Source organism: Acomys russatus, chromosome 20 (genome assembly GCF_903995435.1).
Source record: "Acomys russatus chromosome 20, mAcoRus1.1, whole genome shotgun sequence".
Classification (NCBI taxonomy): domain Eukaryota; kingdom Metazoa; phylum Chordata; class Mammalia; order Rodentia; family Muridae; genus Acomys; species Acomys russatus.
Window position 1 is genome coordinate 24,647,470 of NC_067156.1, and position 17,705 is coordinate 24,665,174.

Sequence of the window (17,705 nt, forward strand, 5' to 3'; positions counted from 1 at the left end):
AAGTGGGGAGGACACAGCAGCATGGGAAAGCATTTTGGAAGAGGGATGGACAAGGATGAAGTTTGCTGGAGGATGAGGGAGAGAGGCTAAAGTTACCAGAGGCAGGAAGTGGTGGTGCCTTAGCAGAGTGGAGTGTGTGTGTGTGTGTGTGTGTGTGTGTGTGTGTGTGTGTGTCTGCGTGTGTGTATGTCTGTCTCTGTTTGTGTGTATGTCTGTGTGTGTGTGTGTCTGTGTGTGTATTGTAAGGGAGGGATATGAGGCAGTGTGGTTCAAGATCTGATGGGGTAGGGATAGGCAAATGGGTACCACGTTTGGGATATGTGCAGAGGGCTAGGCCCAGCATCCTCCTGGACTGTATAAACTCAGAGAAATAGTGGGGAAGCTGGAGGGAGAAGGCCCCTCCTGTTCTAACTCCAAGAGTCCTCTCTACTTTTCTTTCTAGGCTGGTACCCAAACTATAGCAGGATAGTGGGAAGGAGTGGGGGTGCGTGGGGGTGTGAAGTAGTTACGGTTGGGGTTTTTTTTTTTTTTTTTTTTTTTTTTTTACCAACACTATAGATAAAGGACACATAGGAAACCTATCCCAAACCTTCCCATCTCTCCAGCTACCATAATTCCCTTAGGGATGAGTCGTCTTGCAGGCACAGACCTTTTGTCTCTAAACCCTTCCCATGTGACTTTTTGCCTGGGCCACTTTCTATCTTTGGTTCAAGTTCTTCGTTAGCTAAAATCTTGGAAGGAGAGACAAGGCCCCGGCCCTCGCTCCTCTTCTCAGATTGCAGGCCTTGGAGGTGAGGTAAGGGTGGCCTGAGCCTGGACATCCGCCTAACACTTTCTGTTGTGGGGTAGGTTGATGATGTTAAAAAAAAAAAAAAAAAAATTACCTTTTGTTTGCATTTCATAGAGGGTTAGGAGAAAATGATATCTCCAAATTGGGTGGTTGCAGGTGACCCTGGGGGTGAGGTCGGAAAAGGCTGGGGGCCTCCTGAGAGTGGAATGTCTACCTAGACCCCAGAGCCCACAGAAAGGTTGGGCAGAAGTGTGTTTAATGAGACAGGGAGGAGCTGCCTTCAACTCCTGGCTCTCCTGGCACCTCTTGCCCTTTTGCCTAGATGGACGGGTATCTTCCCCAGCCTGAAGCCTCAGGGAGTGTGCACGTCATGGTCCAGAGATATTCATTCAGGACTAAAGACCCTCTTCAGGATAAGTGTCAGTGCAAACCCCAGTGTCAATCAATGGTCTCTACCCACTCACTGCACTCACAGACAAATGGCAGCTTGCCAAGTCAGGAGGCCAGCCCTGCCTCACCTCCCAAGGACTTTCTGGAGACAGGCAGGGTCTTTTACCTCAAACTGACAGATATGGGATCTCTCTGATGCGACACTGATGCTGGCTCTTTTAACAAGCAGGACTTGCTCTGCTAAAGACAGCTCAGAGCCAGATGGCCTACAACCTTCAGACACATAAATTGCTTCTCCTCCTCCTCCTCCTCTTCTTCTTCTTCTTCTTCGCAAGGGTCTCATCTGAGGCCCAAACTGGCCTCAACTTGCTAAGCTAGCCGAGGATAACCTTGAACTTCTGATCCTGACTCCACCCCCCCCCCCAAGTGTGGAGATCAAAGCTGTGTGCTGCCCCACCTGGTTTTATGTGGGGATGGGTTTGAACTCAAAGCTTTGTGCATGCTAAGCAAGCACTTTATCAATTGAGGTTTATCCCCAGCCCTGGTGGTTGCTTAATTCTTGCCCATGGTCTGCAATACCAGGGCAGGCCTGACCCAAGGGACTCGGCAGTCAGGGGAGCATTTTGGGTGTGGCCAAGGAAGGGATACATAGAGGAGGACCCGTTTGTCCTAGGTTTGGAGACAAGGCTCTGGCCCTCCCTTCTGGGACTGGTGGCTGGTGGGATGGAGGGCAGGTGGTACTGCTCACCTGCCATTGCCGTACTTGATGCGGATATCACGACTCCGGTTGAGCTCCTTGCCGTCCTTGAACCAGCGGTAGGAGGGTTGGGGGTTCCCCGCCGCTGCCTCACACTTCAGTGACTGCTTCTCACCCACTTCTCCTGTCTGGCTCTTCATCTTCTTCAGCCTGGGCCGGGTGGCTGCAGGGTACAAGGCAGGTAGATGAGCGAGGGGACTGTGTGAACAGTGCCAGGTACCAGCAGTAAGAGCCTCCATCTTGAGGCTGGAACTGGGGAGACTAGAAACCACCCCTCCTGGTCTGTCTTTCTTTCCTTCTTCCTTCCTTCCTTCCTTCCTTCCTTCCTTCCTTTTTCCCCCCAGAGCTGAGGACCGAACCCAGGGCCTTGTGATTGCTAGGCAAGCATTCTACCACTGAGCTAAATCCCCAACCCTGGCATTTTTTTCTTTAGTCCAACTCATCCCACAATAGAGTCCTGCAGTGGGAACAAGGCCCTGGTACTGCTGGCTACTCCTCCGGCCTTGGGATGGTACCAAGAGCTTCACATTTGCTTGTAAAACCTTCACAACAACTCCATGACTTCACTGCAGTGCTTAAACCCATTTATAGACAGGGAAACTGAGGCTTAGAAGAATGAAGTCACTTCCCTGAGGGTCAAATCCAGATCATGACCTCAGTGCTTATGATCTAACACCGGTCTCCCCTCCCTTCACCTCCCGTCCCCTGCCAGGCCTGTCCTAGGCCCAGAAGACGCAGGAAGAGAAGATGGTGGACTTAGCTACCGCTTTCAGAAAGGTTAGCCTGGCAGAGGCACTGTAACCTGGCATAGTCATCGCAGCATGGCACATGGGTCGGGGGTAGGGTGGGGTGGGGAGGTTAGGGGTGGCAGAGTCCAGAAGAGCAGTCCTAGTCCTAACCCTGGGGACAGAGCTCAGGCAGCTAAGAGCTGAAGGATGAGGAGGAAAACGAGGAGGCTGAGGCAGGCTGAGGAAGCACTGGGCTGAAAGGGTGTGAGTCAGAGCAGTGGCCTGTCAAAGGATGATGCAGGGCAGCTATACTGGGGGCTCAGGCCTAGGCCTGGACACTAAGCGTCAAGCTTTCTCCCCTATTTCTGAAACCCCAGGCTGTTCCTACATATACCCTAGACTCCCATATGCCACCTCTTTGTGTCACTCACTGCCACCTTAAGAAACACACACACACACACACACACACACACACACACACACACACACATACACACACACACACACACACATGCCTGGCTCCCTGCTGGGTCACATAATAGGTTGCTTTCCATGCACACTCTCATTTGGTCCCTGCACTCCACTGTGGGTGGAGCTAACTCAGGGGCTCAGACACTTGACTGGACCACACAGCCAGGGAGCCACAGAGCTGAGGCCAAAGCCTGGGTGTTTGGATTTGCAGCGTGCAGGGCAGGTGGCAGGCAAGTGTCTGCTTTTGGAGCCTTGTCTCTCGACGAGAGAAAGCAGAACCTGGGTTTGAGTCCTTCCATTAGTAGAAGAGAGGGGTCTGCAAGGGTCAAGAACCATTTGGGGACCTGCTGGCTCTATCTACGTCCCCAGTTGCCAGTCCTTTCTTTCACTGTAGCTCAGAGCCCTGACAGTGGAGGAAAGCAGGACAAAGGGCTTGCTCCATGGAGTTTCTTTCCTAATGCCCCCCCAAACCTGTTCACCAGGAGGAGGGGGTGGGAGTGAGGCACAAAGACCAGAAGGAAAGTGCGAGAAAGCTTTCTTTGAAGATGCTTTGTTGAGCTAGGTGCAAGCAGACACCTGTGGAAGCCATTTTGTTCAGTTTAGAAAACGACAAAACACAATGAGTAAACAGAAGCAAAGAAAACCATTCACTATTTCAGTACTTGGAAATCACACACACACACACATTCACACATATATGTATATATGTATACACACATTTATATACATACAGAGACACACAAACATTCTCACATATACTTTCCCCACACACACTGATATACACCCTTTCCCACCCACTCACATAAACACACATTCACACACATACATACACACAGAGACACATACATTCATACATATTTATAAACGTACACAAACACACATTCAGACACACACAAACATTTGCACACACACTCTCCCCCATACACACAAACACACACTTATACATATTCTCCCACCCACCCACTCAAACACACTCACATACATTCACACACACAGACACATTCACACATATATGCTCCTCCACAGGCATATAAACACACCTCCACCTCCACACAAAAACACACACTCATACTCTCCCCCCACACATATAAACACACACACAGTCACTCACTCACACAAACACACACATAGACACACACACACACACCACACACACACACATGCTTATACACTATTTTTAAACAAAACAGGACCAGTGCCAGTAACATGATCCTTTTCATTTAAAGAAACAGTGCAACCGCTTTGCCTTGGTGTTCAGTATCAACAACAGCATTCCCAAAACCTGACTTGCAAATGTCTTGAGAGATGAAGACAGACTATTGCTCAAGAAAAGGGTTCTGTGATAAAGCTGTCTCGGGGACCACATGGATGGATGCAGGCCAGGAAGGGCCCCCACTCACCCTGGTCTGACTGAGTACGGGATCAAACATGCTCCTTGGAACCCTCAGTCCTTCTATATCATAACTTACATGTATATATGTGCACAAATACATATTTTAAAATACCTAATATAGTCACAAGATTCAAATGTAAAAAGAGTATATATTGTATAAAATAAGCCTCCCTCTAGCTTCTCAGAATAGTCAGGGGAAAACTAATTTTTATCAGTTTCTTTGATGTCCTCTTAGGGATCTTTTATGCATTAAAAAAAATTCCCTGGCATTCACATACATATTTTTCCACAGAATCACTTTTCTCCCTTGCATAATATTCCTGTGTGGGCCTATCATAATTTATGTAACTTACGGCTGTTGGGAGGCACTTAGTATGTCCTCCCCACGCTCCCATTACAAATCAACCCCGAGGGCCATCCATGTGGCTTCATTCCTGCACACACATCCAGGGGACACAGGCCACCTGAGTTCTAGTCTAGGTTTGGCTACTTGTTAGCTTTGTGTCCTGAGGTCATTGACCTAATTCTTGTCTGCTTCCGTTTTTCTCATCTGTAAACTACAGGAGATAAGACCGGCCCCTGCCTTGTGAGACTCCTGTGAGGACGGTGTGAGATAATGCATGTAAAGCCTGGCACGCAGAGGGCATTTAATAAAGGTTATTATTACTATCCACAAGTATTTCCTAAGGCGATCTTCCTGAAAGTGGGGTTGCTGTGTCAAAGGCTATGCAGGCTTCCTCAGCAATGGTTCCTGGGAAAGCCATTTTGTTTGGACAAATTGCCCCCCCTCCCCCCGACAAAAGGCTACGCCAGTCCACACTCCTCCTCTGAATGACAGGGCCTGTTTTTTTTCCCACACCTTCACCATCCTGTGGTGTTATCTCATCTTTAATCTCTACCAATTAGCTAGGCAAAAGATAACGTCTCTTTGTTGTTGTAATTTGCATTTATTCGATGACTGCTGAGGTTGAACAGTTCTTGTAAGTGTATCAGCCCATTGTGTTTCTTCCTTTGGAATTGTTCGTTCATGTCTGCAGTCTGTTTTTCCGCCTAGTGCTCATCTTATGGATTTGCAAGAGTGGAAAAAAAAAAAAAAAGACTATGAACCTTTCATTACAATGTTTCCCCCCAGTTATCTGTTTCTTACATTTTAAAATACATAGATGACAGGAAGACAGGATCTCATCTTCCTTCCCTCCCTTTCTTCCTCTTTTGTACCAAGAGAGTTTGTGCATCAGTGTACTGTGGAACTTTCTGGAACTTCATGACTCTGACTGAGTAGGACTCTTGCCCAGCACCCTTCTTCCCCTCCCCCCCTTTCATCTGCTCCAGAGTCCTTGTCACACTTCATAGTCCTGAGCTCTGGAAGTTAATGGGATCCATCTGGGCAGGGGTCTGAGTACCACCTGGATATTGAGAAACAGGGCCAGGAAAAGCTGTGCAGGTGGGTGGGATCCCCAGCTCCCCTATATCTTTCATAGATGCTAGAGGGTGTGGTCAATGTACACCCCAGTGCCTGGCAACACCCAGCACGTATCTGCACAGCTGTCTTCACTCTAAGGCTGACTGATAGCTGTCATCTAACCTTGGTCTAGCGCTGACTTCTTTTGTGACTGGCGCTGACTTCTTTTGTGACTGGGACATAGAAAGTTCTTTGTGAGTTCTAAAGCACCCACTTTCCCGACTGGAGCGTTGTCAACTTCCCTGTGGTTCTGATCCCAGGGAAGTCTTACCCCTAGCACTGTGGGCCATTTTACTCCCAGCCAGACTCCAGCCACCACTAAGGAGTGAGAGTGACCTGGCAGGAGGAAGCTATGCTTGACTCTGGTACCTTGCTTCTTGACTTGAGTCCCAGCCAAAGAAGGTACAGTGAGCCAGGGGCTACTGCTTCCTGTGAGGGTGATTAGCTTGGGGTGCACCAGACAGAAGCAGTCAGCAGGCAGGACCAGAGGGGCCAAGGGACTGAGTTTCAAAGCCATTCTGCATCTTTGTTAAAACACAGGCTATTATTTCGGATCCCAAGAATCCCTCTCCATCCAGCGGGAACTCACATGTCTCATTGGCCACTTCTTGATAGTTCATGCACTTCTGAACAACCCGCCTACTTCATTCACTCACTCGTTCACTCACTCACTCGTTCACTCACTCACTCACTCGCTCACTCATTCCTCAGTCACTCACTCAGTTCCTTGCCAGTGAACGATTCAAGCCGATACATGCCAAGTACTTTCATTTGCTGGTGAGTGAATTACATAGTCCCGAACTTGGGGAGCCCCAACTTCAGTCAGCAAGCAACCACCAGGTGGGATGAGGCAGTGACAGTGAGCTTGTGAGTTCACAAGCCTTAACAGCCTATGAAGCTGTTGAGAGCAGGGTTGGATAGGCAGGCCCAGGTGCCTGGAATGGGCTTGTATTTTCTTTCTTTCTTTTTTTTTTTTTCTTTTTTTTTAACCTCTTATGTGTCATATAGACAATTTTAATCGGCATATTTAGGCTGGATCATGCCTGCATCAGGCAGCCTTGGCCTAAAGGGCAGCAACATAAGAATAACCGCATGCTCGGATCATGCCATGCTCTTTACGGAGAATTTTCTTTTCCAGCTTTTGGAAGTTCCTCAGGAGAATCTCCTGAAAGGTGAGGCCAGGCATCCTCGCTGGGCTCAGTTTTCTGCATCTGGAAAGTTCCTTCCTTGGTGGATTTATCACAGCAGCTCAGATTGTAGGAAAGGAGAACACACACCAGATGGCCCTTGGAGCAGTGCCTGGGGAGACCTCTGCAACCCCACTCCTGGGCCTGGAGCCTTTGGAAGCAGCCTGTGGCAAGGGCTGGGGACTGCCCCAAGTTAGCCCTGGCTTTGTTCTGAAGGTATCAGAGGAAAGCATTAGAGACTCAGGAACTGGAAATGGCAGTGTTTGCATTTTAAACTCTTTCTTAATCTGAGTGGAGACCGCTTCTCCCTTTGTGTCTTCTGGACACCAGACCCAGGACTGGTCTTCCAGGGTTACTGGGGAAAAGGCTCAGAGGTTGTTCATACAGCCGACCTCAGGCAAGAGATGGCCCTCGAAGGGTTTCAGACATGACTGAGTGAGCTCCGGCCCCCAGCGACAGCACTCATCCTCTCTGGGCTCTACTTTATGCCCAGCACCCAGAATACCATGCTACTGGAGAGCACAAGACCATCATATTGGGTCTCAAGAGTGTTTTGAGGCCAGAGCTGAATCAAGCCAAGGAGTAAGCCCCTGGGATGGAGGAGGTTCTGTTGGGACAAGAGCCAAGGCTGGCACTCACCCTCCATCCTGGTCATGGTATTTACTGAGCATCTGCCATGTGCCAGGTCTCTGGCTTTGCCTCACACAGATATGACTTAGATCTATGTGCAATGACCAATCCCCTGAGTTTAGCTTGAACCCTCTGTCACTCTTTTGTTACATAAGAAATGCATTTTGCTGTAGAAAAATTACACAATACAAATAAGGAGAAAGAAAAACGCATTAAAATCAACTCAATTATCTTCAGAGAGAAAACCCTCTGTTTGTATTTTCAAATATCGCCTCCAAAGCATTTTCCTCTAAAATGCCTTAAATCCCTTTTCAGCCAACACATTGGAAAACATTTTTTCCAAGTCAAAGCAATAGAGCCATAACTCATTTTAATGGCTGCCTAATATTCCATTGTTGAGATGAATCTGTCAGGTTGTCTCCAGTATTCTTCTGATACTAACCACAGCGGGGGAGACTTTACCAGGTCAGCTTTGCAGCCAAGTGGAGGAGGAACAGCACCCCAGGGATGGGTGTATTTTCCCCTCAAAGAGAGGAGGCTTGCAAAAGCCCAGTGCCCAGGAGTTAGGACAGATAGGCACTGGATAAAAGCAAAAGGAAACTGTGTGTTCATATAAGAAGGGGCAGGTAATGCTCAACCCCCACCCGCCAGCCCCACCAGTAACACTAGTGACAACAGTGGAGAGCAGATGGCCTAGGAAGGCCCTTGATAAGTGGGTAGTACTCCCCTCTGTTTCCTCTCAGATCAACTTTCCCCTGGGCTGAAATCCCACATATTCCTTGGGTTGGGGGAGTTCAGAGGCCCCTCCCACCAGCAGGGTCAGGGTACCCTGATGGGGACAGGAAGATGTGGAGAGATGGCCTTTGGAAGCTTTGTAAGGCTAAGAGGAAGGTCTCTTAAGGCCTGCACCAAAAGATTTCCCTGGCTGACATGTTCTAAAAACCCTTAGGACGCATCTCATGTGTCCTAGGGTGGGTCCTGGGGGCGGGGGTATCTGGTGGCTTCTGCTTCCTGACCCCTAGAGCCAACCAGAGCATCTGGCTTGTATCTCTGTGACAGGCCATCCCCAGAGAGAACCTTATTAAAGATAGCAACCGAGAACAACAACCCGCTTAGCCTTCCCCACATCCCAGCCTGGAGGCCAGGAGGTGCTGCCGCCGCCAGCCGCTTGACCTCATTCCTCTCAGCAGTGGGCGGTGGGTGTGGAGTGTGCAGAGATCTGAGAGTGAGACAGACAGGCCCCTGGCCAGGCAACCCTGTTGGGAAGACCTGGCCCCACCTCCCCGCTTCCAGAACCAAGGGCAGGGACATTGGACTCTTAAAAGGGTTAATGGCACTCCTCTTCTGACTAAGACTCAGCACTCCCCTTTGCAGCTAACACCTGGAGACAATGCGGCCAGCCTGCCTGGCATCAAAGCCTCCTTCTGCTCTGCTGCTGGCTGGGCTGTGGGCTGGCCCCCTCCCCACCCCTCTCCCACCTACAAAGTGACTGCAACCCATTCCGAGGTTAATTACAGACTCCAAGTTCAAATGAGAAAAGAAAAAAAGAAAAGGAAAAAAAAAAAAAAAAACACAAAACAACCTTAAACTCAAAACATAGCTGGTTTGAGTGGGCGCACAGGAACCTGCTCTGTGAAATGGACACTTGAGTGTCCACCTCATAGCTTGCTGAAGGGCCATTTTGATGCCCACAGGTTGGCCTCACAGAAAGATTGGATGCCTGCTTGGAGTTTTGGCTTTTTATGGGCCATGTGTCCCTCGGCAAGCAGACCCAGCCTGGTACCTGGGTTTACACCGCCTTATTCCCATCCAACAGCTTATTGATACCCAACGCTTACCAGTTGTGGTAGCACCTATCAGTTTGGAGGGACAGTGCAGGACAAAACAAATCACCCCGCCCCCAATCCTTGGGGCACAGCCTCCTCCTTAGGGTTTCCATGGGGGCTGGAAGGAGTAAAAGTATCCAGGAGAGCCACTCTCACTACACCAGCGAAAGCCTGCTGTGCCTAGGACCGTCCAGGTATGAGGCGGAGCAGAAGGCCAGGGTTGCTAGGGATGCTGCTGAAGACAGGAAGCAGAGCTGACCATGAGGACAGGCTATGGGCAACACAATGGCACCAAGGCCAGCTGAGATGGTCCTCCTGCCTTAGAGTGGTCCCTGCCTAGCCAGAAGTGCCAACCACAGACACCTGGATGGTCGGATGGTCGAGTGATGCAATCATCCCTAGTTCCCATGCCTGGGGTCCAACATCCCAAGAGAACCAGTGGCCTCTCCAGGGCGTTACCAAGGCCAGGGGCAGAGACAGCCAGTCCTGGCAGCCTGGCAGTTTCCATTGCAGGGCTTCTTAGCTCAGGTGGAGCCACAGGTCTGTGAGGGGCAGAGATGGGAGTTTGACGGGAGCTGCTGTGTGTGTGTGTGTGTGGGGGGGTGTGGTGGCGGCATAGTACAAGTCCCCAGAGCATCTGCACAGACACCGTAGACTCTCGGGTGCTGTCCAGGGCTCAGGTGTCTAGTGCTACACAGATGAGACATGACAACCAGAGCTGGGAGAGTGGTAAGGGCATTTCAGCTTCAGAATTTGAGGGGAAAGAGAGCTACAAGATAGTCACAGATGCCAAGGTCCCACCCTCCCAGTTTAGTACTGAAGGCCTATGGGTAGGCTGTCCAGTCTCCGGGAGCTTCAGTCAACTCATCTGTGGACCGTGCTCTTTCTTCTTTTCCCAGGGAATGGAAGGAGAAGTGCTGTGTGGAGGTATAGAAGCTTCTGGCCTTCCTACTTCTTTAGTGGCTGGGAGCTGAGGTAGGGGACAGAGCAGATACGACGGCCTTGGAAGGCCATTACCATCTGCCCAAACCCTGCTTAATCTGCCTACTGGGGAAGGTTGAGCTTGAGAAGTCAGTATGGAGGCCGCCTGCTTCTGAAGGGCCAAGGCAGCTACGGCTTTGGGGAACTCCGAGGGCAGAGGAGAGGACTCTAAGGCCTTTGTCCTTCTTGGGGTGGCCATGTACCTCTCCTCTGCCTCCTCAGTCTGGGTAGGGAGAGTTGTCTGGGTCTCGGGGAATTCAAGAGGAAGGGATCACCAGACCATGCAGACATTGCTGAGTTCTCAATCCCAGGGCCTCTTTCTGGAAAGTCTGTTTGGCTTATTACTAAGCAAAGCAGAACCTCTGTGTTAAAACAGCCATGTGCTGAGGTGTGATAACAGGTTCATGTGGATTTGTAAGATTAAGTAAAACATAGAAACACGGGGAACGACGCTGGGCTTCAGGGGAAGGTCTCAGCAGGCTCCGAACCGGGAGGCAACATCCACGTACTCACCAGTCTCCATGCCTCCAAAGGCACATATAAGTTTTTGTTAGGTGCAGGGGGTGGGGCAAGCCTGGGAAACGGTGATGTGGTCCAGGCTAATGTGGGGAAGGGGGCTGAAAACAAAGCACTACAGTCACTAGCTCAGGCATGACATGTGGAGAGCCGATGTCTCCAGCTCCTCCCCACTGGATGCTCTTATGATAACCTTGGCACCTGTGACAACTTGTGTCTCTCTTGACATTCCTCAGAGTTGGAGCTCATTTCACTTGCACCAACCCTCTTGCTTTTGTTACCCTCCACTGTCTGGAGGGCCCTGGAGTAGCCCACGTTGTCCCCCTACCCCAGGTCACTGTGCCAGCAGGGTACACCTGGCACATTTGCCTTTACCCTTCTTGCTGACCTCCTCAGAAGCCTCAGAGATAAGGCTTTAGTCCTCTGCTGGCAGCAGAGCCCCTCAGGGGGTGCTTTCTGGTTAGCCCATGTTTCTCCCCAAATGCTCCTTTTCTACTTTCCCTTAACACTTCCTTCCGGTAAGCACATATCCCAGGGAAACCAAATCACTAACATGCACAGTCTGTCCTACTTCCAAACACCGTTCTCCACACAGGAAACAGAATGGAAGGAGCCTAGGTGGGCTGGGTCCAAAGAGGCCTCAGGTGTGCACTGGCTGTGGCCAGGGTCTTGTGTAACCGGCTGTTACTTAACCTCTCTGAGCCTTCATTTCCTTGTCTGAGAGACAGGGGCCATCCCACCCACCTCTAGGAGTGGAGGTGATGCATGTCAGGGACTTGAGGCAGGTCCTAGAGCAGAGATATCTTAGTCCCTGGCAGCTCTTCTTGATGCTTCAAAAATCTCAGATGCCAGCGCCTCCACTAATCCACCCGGCCCGGCTGCAGAGCCTCTGTTCCAGTCAGACTCCTGAGTCTTTTCTTTGCCTTTCTTGGGGTGCCTTAGCACGGAGCATACTGGATTCTTATCTTCTAGACTTGGGGGGCCTGGGGGAGGGGATGTATCGGGGTTACATGATATTCTAGGTATGTGGCCAGAGGCAGTGCTCACACTGCACATGGGCTGATCAAATGAATCCGTGATGTAAGGCTGGGCTCTGACTGATGGGCTCCCCAAGAAGCCTAGATAGAGACAGTGACAAGCATTCTGGGCAGGGTGGGGCTCCCCCATGCTTAATCCCAGAGCCGTTTCCCACCCAGAACTCCTCTCCAGCTCCTCTCTCAGCCCAAACAGGCCTATCTATGCCTCACAATAGCAGAGTAGATGATGAAATCAGGGGCCTCAGTGAAAGACTGCGCTTTCCGGCGTACCACAGCCTCCAACCCAGCTTCGGTAGGAAGCTCATGTGGCTTTGGCGCCAAGCAGAGCAATGCTCAGGAGGCCTTAAGGGGTCTGTCAAAGTAGTGATGGCTGCCCATGGAGCACAGCGGGTATGCTCACCTCTCCTCGCCTTATCTTGGGGGCCAGGAAGAGTGTTCCATGGGAGGGGTGGGGGTGGGGCACAAAGTCTACGCTAGACCCCGAGGGATGAGCAAGAGTTGGCTAAGAGAAAAAGAGAGACAGTAAGTATGCCAGGCTGAGGAAACAGCAGGCTCATAGGAATGGGTGGTGGTAGACCCTGGTACCCTGAAGGAACCAAGAAATTCCGTTCAACTGTACTGGTGGTAAGGCTGCAGGAGCCGAGAGGGAGGTGCCTCCAGGGGCTTGCCCTCGGCTTTCAAGTCTTATCTTGTTGATATGTACATGTCCCTCTCCGGGCCTCAGTTTCCCTATCTGGACAATGGAAAGATCCCCTGACAGAGTGTGTGTGAGGTGAGTAGCTGGGACGTCCTTGCTGCAGACCCTTCACTCCCCACGGGCTCAGAGAGGGCCAAGCCCCAGACCCCACAGCCAGAAGATGACTATACCACACACTGTGGTCTCTGCCTACTGTATGCTACACTTCCAGCACAGCTTGGCACTGTATACTTCTGAAGCCCCTTGGGCTGCCAGCCCAAACACTTTGTCCAAGCAGTTGATCTGATCTGAAAGCTCAGCTCCCTTCTTGGTCCTCCCAGTCCACCTCAACCCATGTCCTCCTCCTCCTCAAGGCCTCCTGGGGCACCTTGGGTGAAAAGTAGAATCTCCCCCCTTTTTTGGCACCTTTTCTCAGGTTAGACTCTGCGAGTAGAACAAAGCCGTTTGTGTCTCTCTCATCCTTTGGGGTGGTGGGTCCATTAGTCTCAGAGGATGACACTGAGTCAGCATGTGACACCTTGAGCATGGAATGGAGCTAGGGAAATGCCTACGTAGATAGCAGGTCCCAGGAGGGAGTCTGCTTTCTAGGGTGGGACATTAGGGTAAAACTGTGACTCTCAAACTGGAGCACAACTCCTAATCCACTATGGAACTGGATAACACACATATTGCCAGCCCTTCTCCCACACTTTCTGATTCAATAAATCTCAGGGTGAGACTCCAAGGTTTCCATTTATTTGCATATGTATATATCATATGTGTGTGCACATGTTCATGTACGTACACATATGTGTACATGTAAGTGTGGAGACCAGAGGTCCTCAATTGCTCTCCTTGGTTTTTTGTTTTGTTTTGTTTGTTTGTTTGTTTGTTTGTTGAGGCAGGATCTCTCACTGAACCTGGGGTTCAACAACTTGGCAAGACCAACCATCTGCAAGCTCCAGGGACCCTCCTGTCACCATCTTTCCAATGCTAGGATTACAAGTGTGTGCCACCACACATGGCTTTTAATGTGGGTGTTATGGATCCAAACTAGCCTTCTTGCTTGCATGGCAAACACTTTATTGACTGAGCCATCTTCCTAGCCCAAGAGAGTGCACGCCTATCAAGCTCCCACCCAGTTCACACTCTGAATCAGCTTCTTATTTAAACATCTTCTGCACAAGGAACTTCCTAGAAGCAGAAAACTACCCACTGTGGCACTAGATCTGGCTGGACTCCGGATCCTTAGCTTGGTTTCCGGCCAGGCCATTCAACCACAATGACTTCCACCTTCCCAGGAACTCCTTACTGCCTGTTGGTGCAGGCTCGGGGCCTCTGGCTGCCTTCTGTGTCAGTGTCCACAGTTTCTGTTTATACCTGACTGTCACAGCCGTTCTCCAAGCTCCTGGTGAGGGCAAGGACTCACTGCTCATCTCTGAATCCCCTTTGTGTCTCATCTCTGTAGAACTCAGGAAGCAAATACCTGTTTAGCTGATCTGATGGGAAGGCTTGCTCCAACAGGTGGCCAGCTGGGCTCCTCTGGCTCTCACTGGTTTGTCTTGAGGGGTACAGAATGCGGAAGGGCCTGGGGTTAAGTAGATGTGACTGGGGAAGGCAGGACAGGTCCAGGCTTCCGCTCAAGAGCCCATCTTTCTACTAGCTCATGGCGAGTCAAGCTAAGTCATGAGTATCCCTGTCTTAGTTTCCTTGCCTGCAAAGTGGGGCTGATAAAGTAATTTGCATGGCTTTGTGGACTCAGCTCTGGTAGGAAAGGCTTGGTCAGGCATGGGCAGGATCCCTTCTTTTCCTGGTAAATCTCTAGGCCCCATCTAGGCTGTGCTCAGATGCCACCGTCTTCACAGGGTCCTTCTTACTCTGTCCCAGTATCTTTCCAGTCCTCACCGCACTTTGCATGTTTACGGCTCTATACCCAGTTCTGATCTCCGGGATCTGTGAAGGGATCTTTCTCTGAGGACAGTGTCTGAGGTTTATTCACACAACAGAAGCTCAACTGATCTTCACAGAGCGGAATACAGAAAAGCAAATGGAATGGAAACGCTTTCGGTTTGTGTGGTGACCACATGGCTAGAGCTCTAGGCCAAGCAGCAGAGGAGGGCTACTGGAAGACAACTCTGAGGTCAGAGGCAGGCCCATGAGCACCTCAGCCAGCCCCTTTCCTCTACACACTCCTTGCTCAGCCACTGCCCTAGGGCCTGGCAGCTTCTGGCACCCGGAGCAGAAGAGAGCAACATGGATAGATCTGCCCATGCCTGAGTGCCATCAAACTGTTGCTCCAATGGCTCCCGGAACCTGTCCTAGCTCAAGAGCCCAGGTCCCCCACTCCATTTGCAGCCTGAAACTGAAGCCCGCAATCCAATTTTATTTTCTGTCTCAGACTTGGTGGCCACCCCATCCCAGGTGACTCACTGCCCCATCCAGCCCCACCGCTGCCCTGATCTAGAAAGACCAGCGCTTTTCATCCCTGCTGAGGGCCTGGGACCTGTGTGCGCCGAGGAATGATGAATCCTGGTCTGTAAACTGCTTTGAGCTCTCAGGATGAAAGCTGCCGGGAAGTACAAAGTCTCTCCCTGCTTCTTGTTGTCCCTTGTGCACCCCAAGGTGCCAGGGAGCTAATGCAGAGTGTGAAGTGCAGGCTGCACCCCAGAGTGTCAGGAAGATCGCTCAAGGTGCCAAGCTCTGCAGGGTCAGCCAGGGGCCGAAATGGGGTGTGCGTGTGCGTGCCAACCCCTCAGTGCCGTTCAGACACGTGAGCGCAACCACCTTGGATCTGATAGACTGCAGTTGGCTCCGGAAGCCTGAAACGTTTACTTTACCGATAGGAAGGGAAGACTTTTTGAAGATTTCTTTGTGTCTAGGGAATTCAAATGATATATGACCAGAGATCTTTGCTAAGCATGCTGGTCCTTCTTCACACACCTGCTGGAGACCAGAGCCCTCCCATTGCCCTCTGTGGGAAGATGAAGATAGCCAGTTCACATAAGAGCTTCAGCGCAAGACAAGGACATTTCCATCCAATCCTGACTACCTTCCCAAGGTCACACAGCAAAGGCTAATGGCTTCAAATCTGATTGGCAAGTCTGTCTCTAAACCAAGGCTGGCTTGTCATTGTCATTGTCTCTGAGGTCAGATCCCCCTACTGGCAGATCCCCTGCCAGAAGAGTCCAGAGATGGGGACACAATACTCATGTCACACAGAGCACAGAGCACTTGGCTCCCAAGTGCCTGGCTTCCAGCTGGAGTCCACCAAAGTGGTCTTAGCCTAAGTCCCCCCCGCCACCACGGCTGCCAGGACTGGCAAGGCTATGCCTTGGAAGGAAGGAATATGGATTGTTTAGGGGGAGCCCCAGAGGGGGGTAGCAGGAATTGGCCCTACAAACTCTCTGTGAGTCATGAAACGGAGCTCACACCTGCGGCTCTGCCCCACCCAACTCTCCTATGTTGAGGCAGGGGAACCACTTATTTCCCCACACTGCCTGGGTGGAGGACACCCTCTCCTGTTTGCTAAGGAGGAACTCGGGCACTCCTGGGGACACCAATCCATCAGTATCTCTCCTGCTTTCTCCCTCTTGCTTTACAGAGTCCCTCCTCACTTTTAAGAAGGTTCTAGAGAAGCACATGCTCACTTTCCATGTCTTCACCTTTTAGTCTCTCAGTTAGATGTGGCCTGGTCCCAGCTGAGGCCCCCTCCCCCTCTGGTGGCCCTGTGGCTCTTGCCAGAAGAGGCAGTCTCTGAGAAGGTGATAAAGTCCTGGGAGCTGCAGGTTAGCCTGCAGAGGTGTAGAGGTCTCCATCTCTGAAGGACATGTGATCCTCCCTCCCTCCCTCCCTCCCTCCCTCCCTCCCTCCCTCCCTCCTTTCTTTCTTTCTTTCTTTCTTTCTTTCTTTCTTTCTTTCTTTCTTTCTTTCTTTCATTCTTTCTCCAAGGCAGGGTTTCACTGTGTAGCCCGGATCATCATGGAACCCATTCTGTAGACCAGGCTGGTCTGGGATTAAAGGTGTGCACCAGCACAGCTGGCCGGGCTCAGACATGGTCATCTTAATCACTCATCCTATGGGGTTTGAGTCAGACTCTTTCAATTATAAACCAGGGATTTAAGACTGTTGGTTTTCACTGTCATGGTTCTTTTGTTTGATAATCTTGTTTTAGAGTGTGGCTTTACCCCATGCCCTCTGCATTCTAGATTGTTCCAAAGTACCCACAGTTCCTCTAGTTCTGTGCTTGGGTCTGTCTGGCATCTGCTTCTCAGCCAGATCCCTAAGAAAGGCAGGCACCGTGAAGAGCCAGATGGGCACTGGAAAATGGGGAACAAGAGGGAGTGTTGGGGGGGGGGGAGGGGAAAGACAGGAAGAAAGTTTACAGGAAGACATTAAGAAGGACTTTCACATTGGGTACATGGTGGGACAGATAATTTCAAAGGCTGTGGTCCACCCTTCCCCTCACCGAGGACTCTATCCTTGGCATCAAGATGCTCCTATTCCAGGCTCAAGTGATTCTCAACAGCTAAAGACTAGGCAGTGTTACACTGCCAGGTTCCTTCCTTGTATTGGCTATCATACTCAAGTCAGGATGTGTGTGTGTGTGTGTGTGTGTGTGTGTGTGTGTGTGTGTGTGTGCTGGGGAGCAGGGAATGTTAGGGAAAGCTCACTGAGTGAAATCCATGACTTTTTGACCCCTGCAAGAGAAAGCCTACTCGCTCAGGTCACAGGTCAGTTGCTGGCCCCACATGACAGGCACCTGGCAGGAGGTGACTTACATCTCCTGCTCAGCTGATCACAGTCCTCAGGAAGACTCCAAGACACCTGCCCCACAGAAATGGCCAAAAGAGGCAGCCTGGCC

General features: G+C 50.8%; 1 protein-coding gene across 3 annotated transcripts in view; it reads right to left on the minus strand.

Annotated features, from left to right (window-relative positions):
• The window catches only part of Nrg2 (neuregulin 2), a 181,784-nt gene that overhangs the window by 34,690 nt on the left and 129,389 nt on the right, over positions 1-17,705 (minus strand). For all 3 annotated transcript variants that reach the window (XM_051163187.1, XM_051163185.1, XM_051163186.1), the window contains exon 2: positions 1,929-2,100. In XM_051163187.1, coding sequence (XP_051019144.1) covers positions 1,929-2,100 — 172 coding nt within the window. The remainder of the gene's footprint in view (positions 1-1,928; positions 2,101-17,705) is intronic.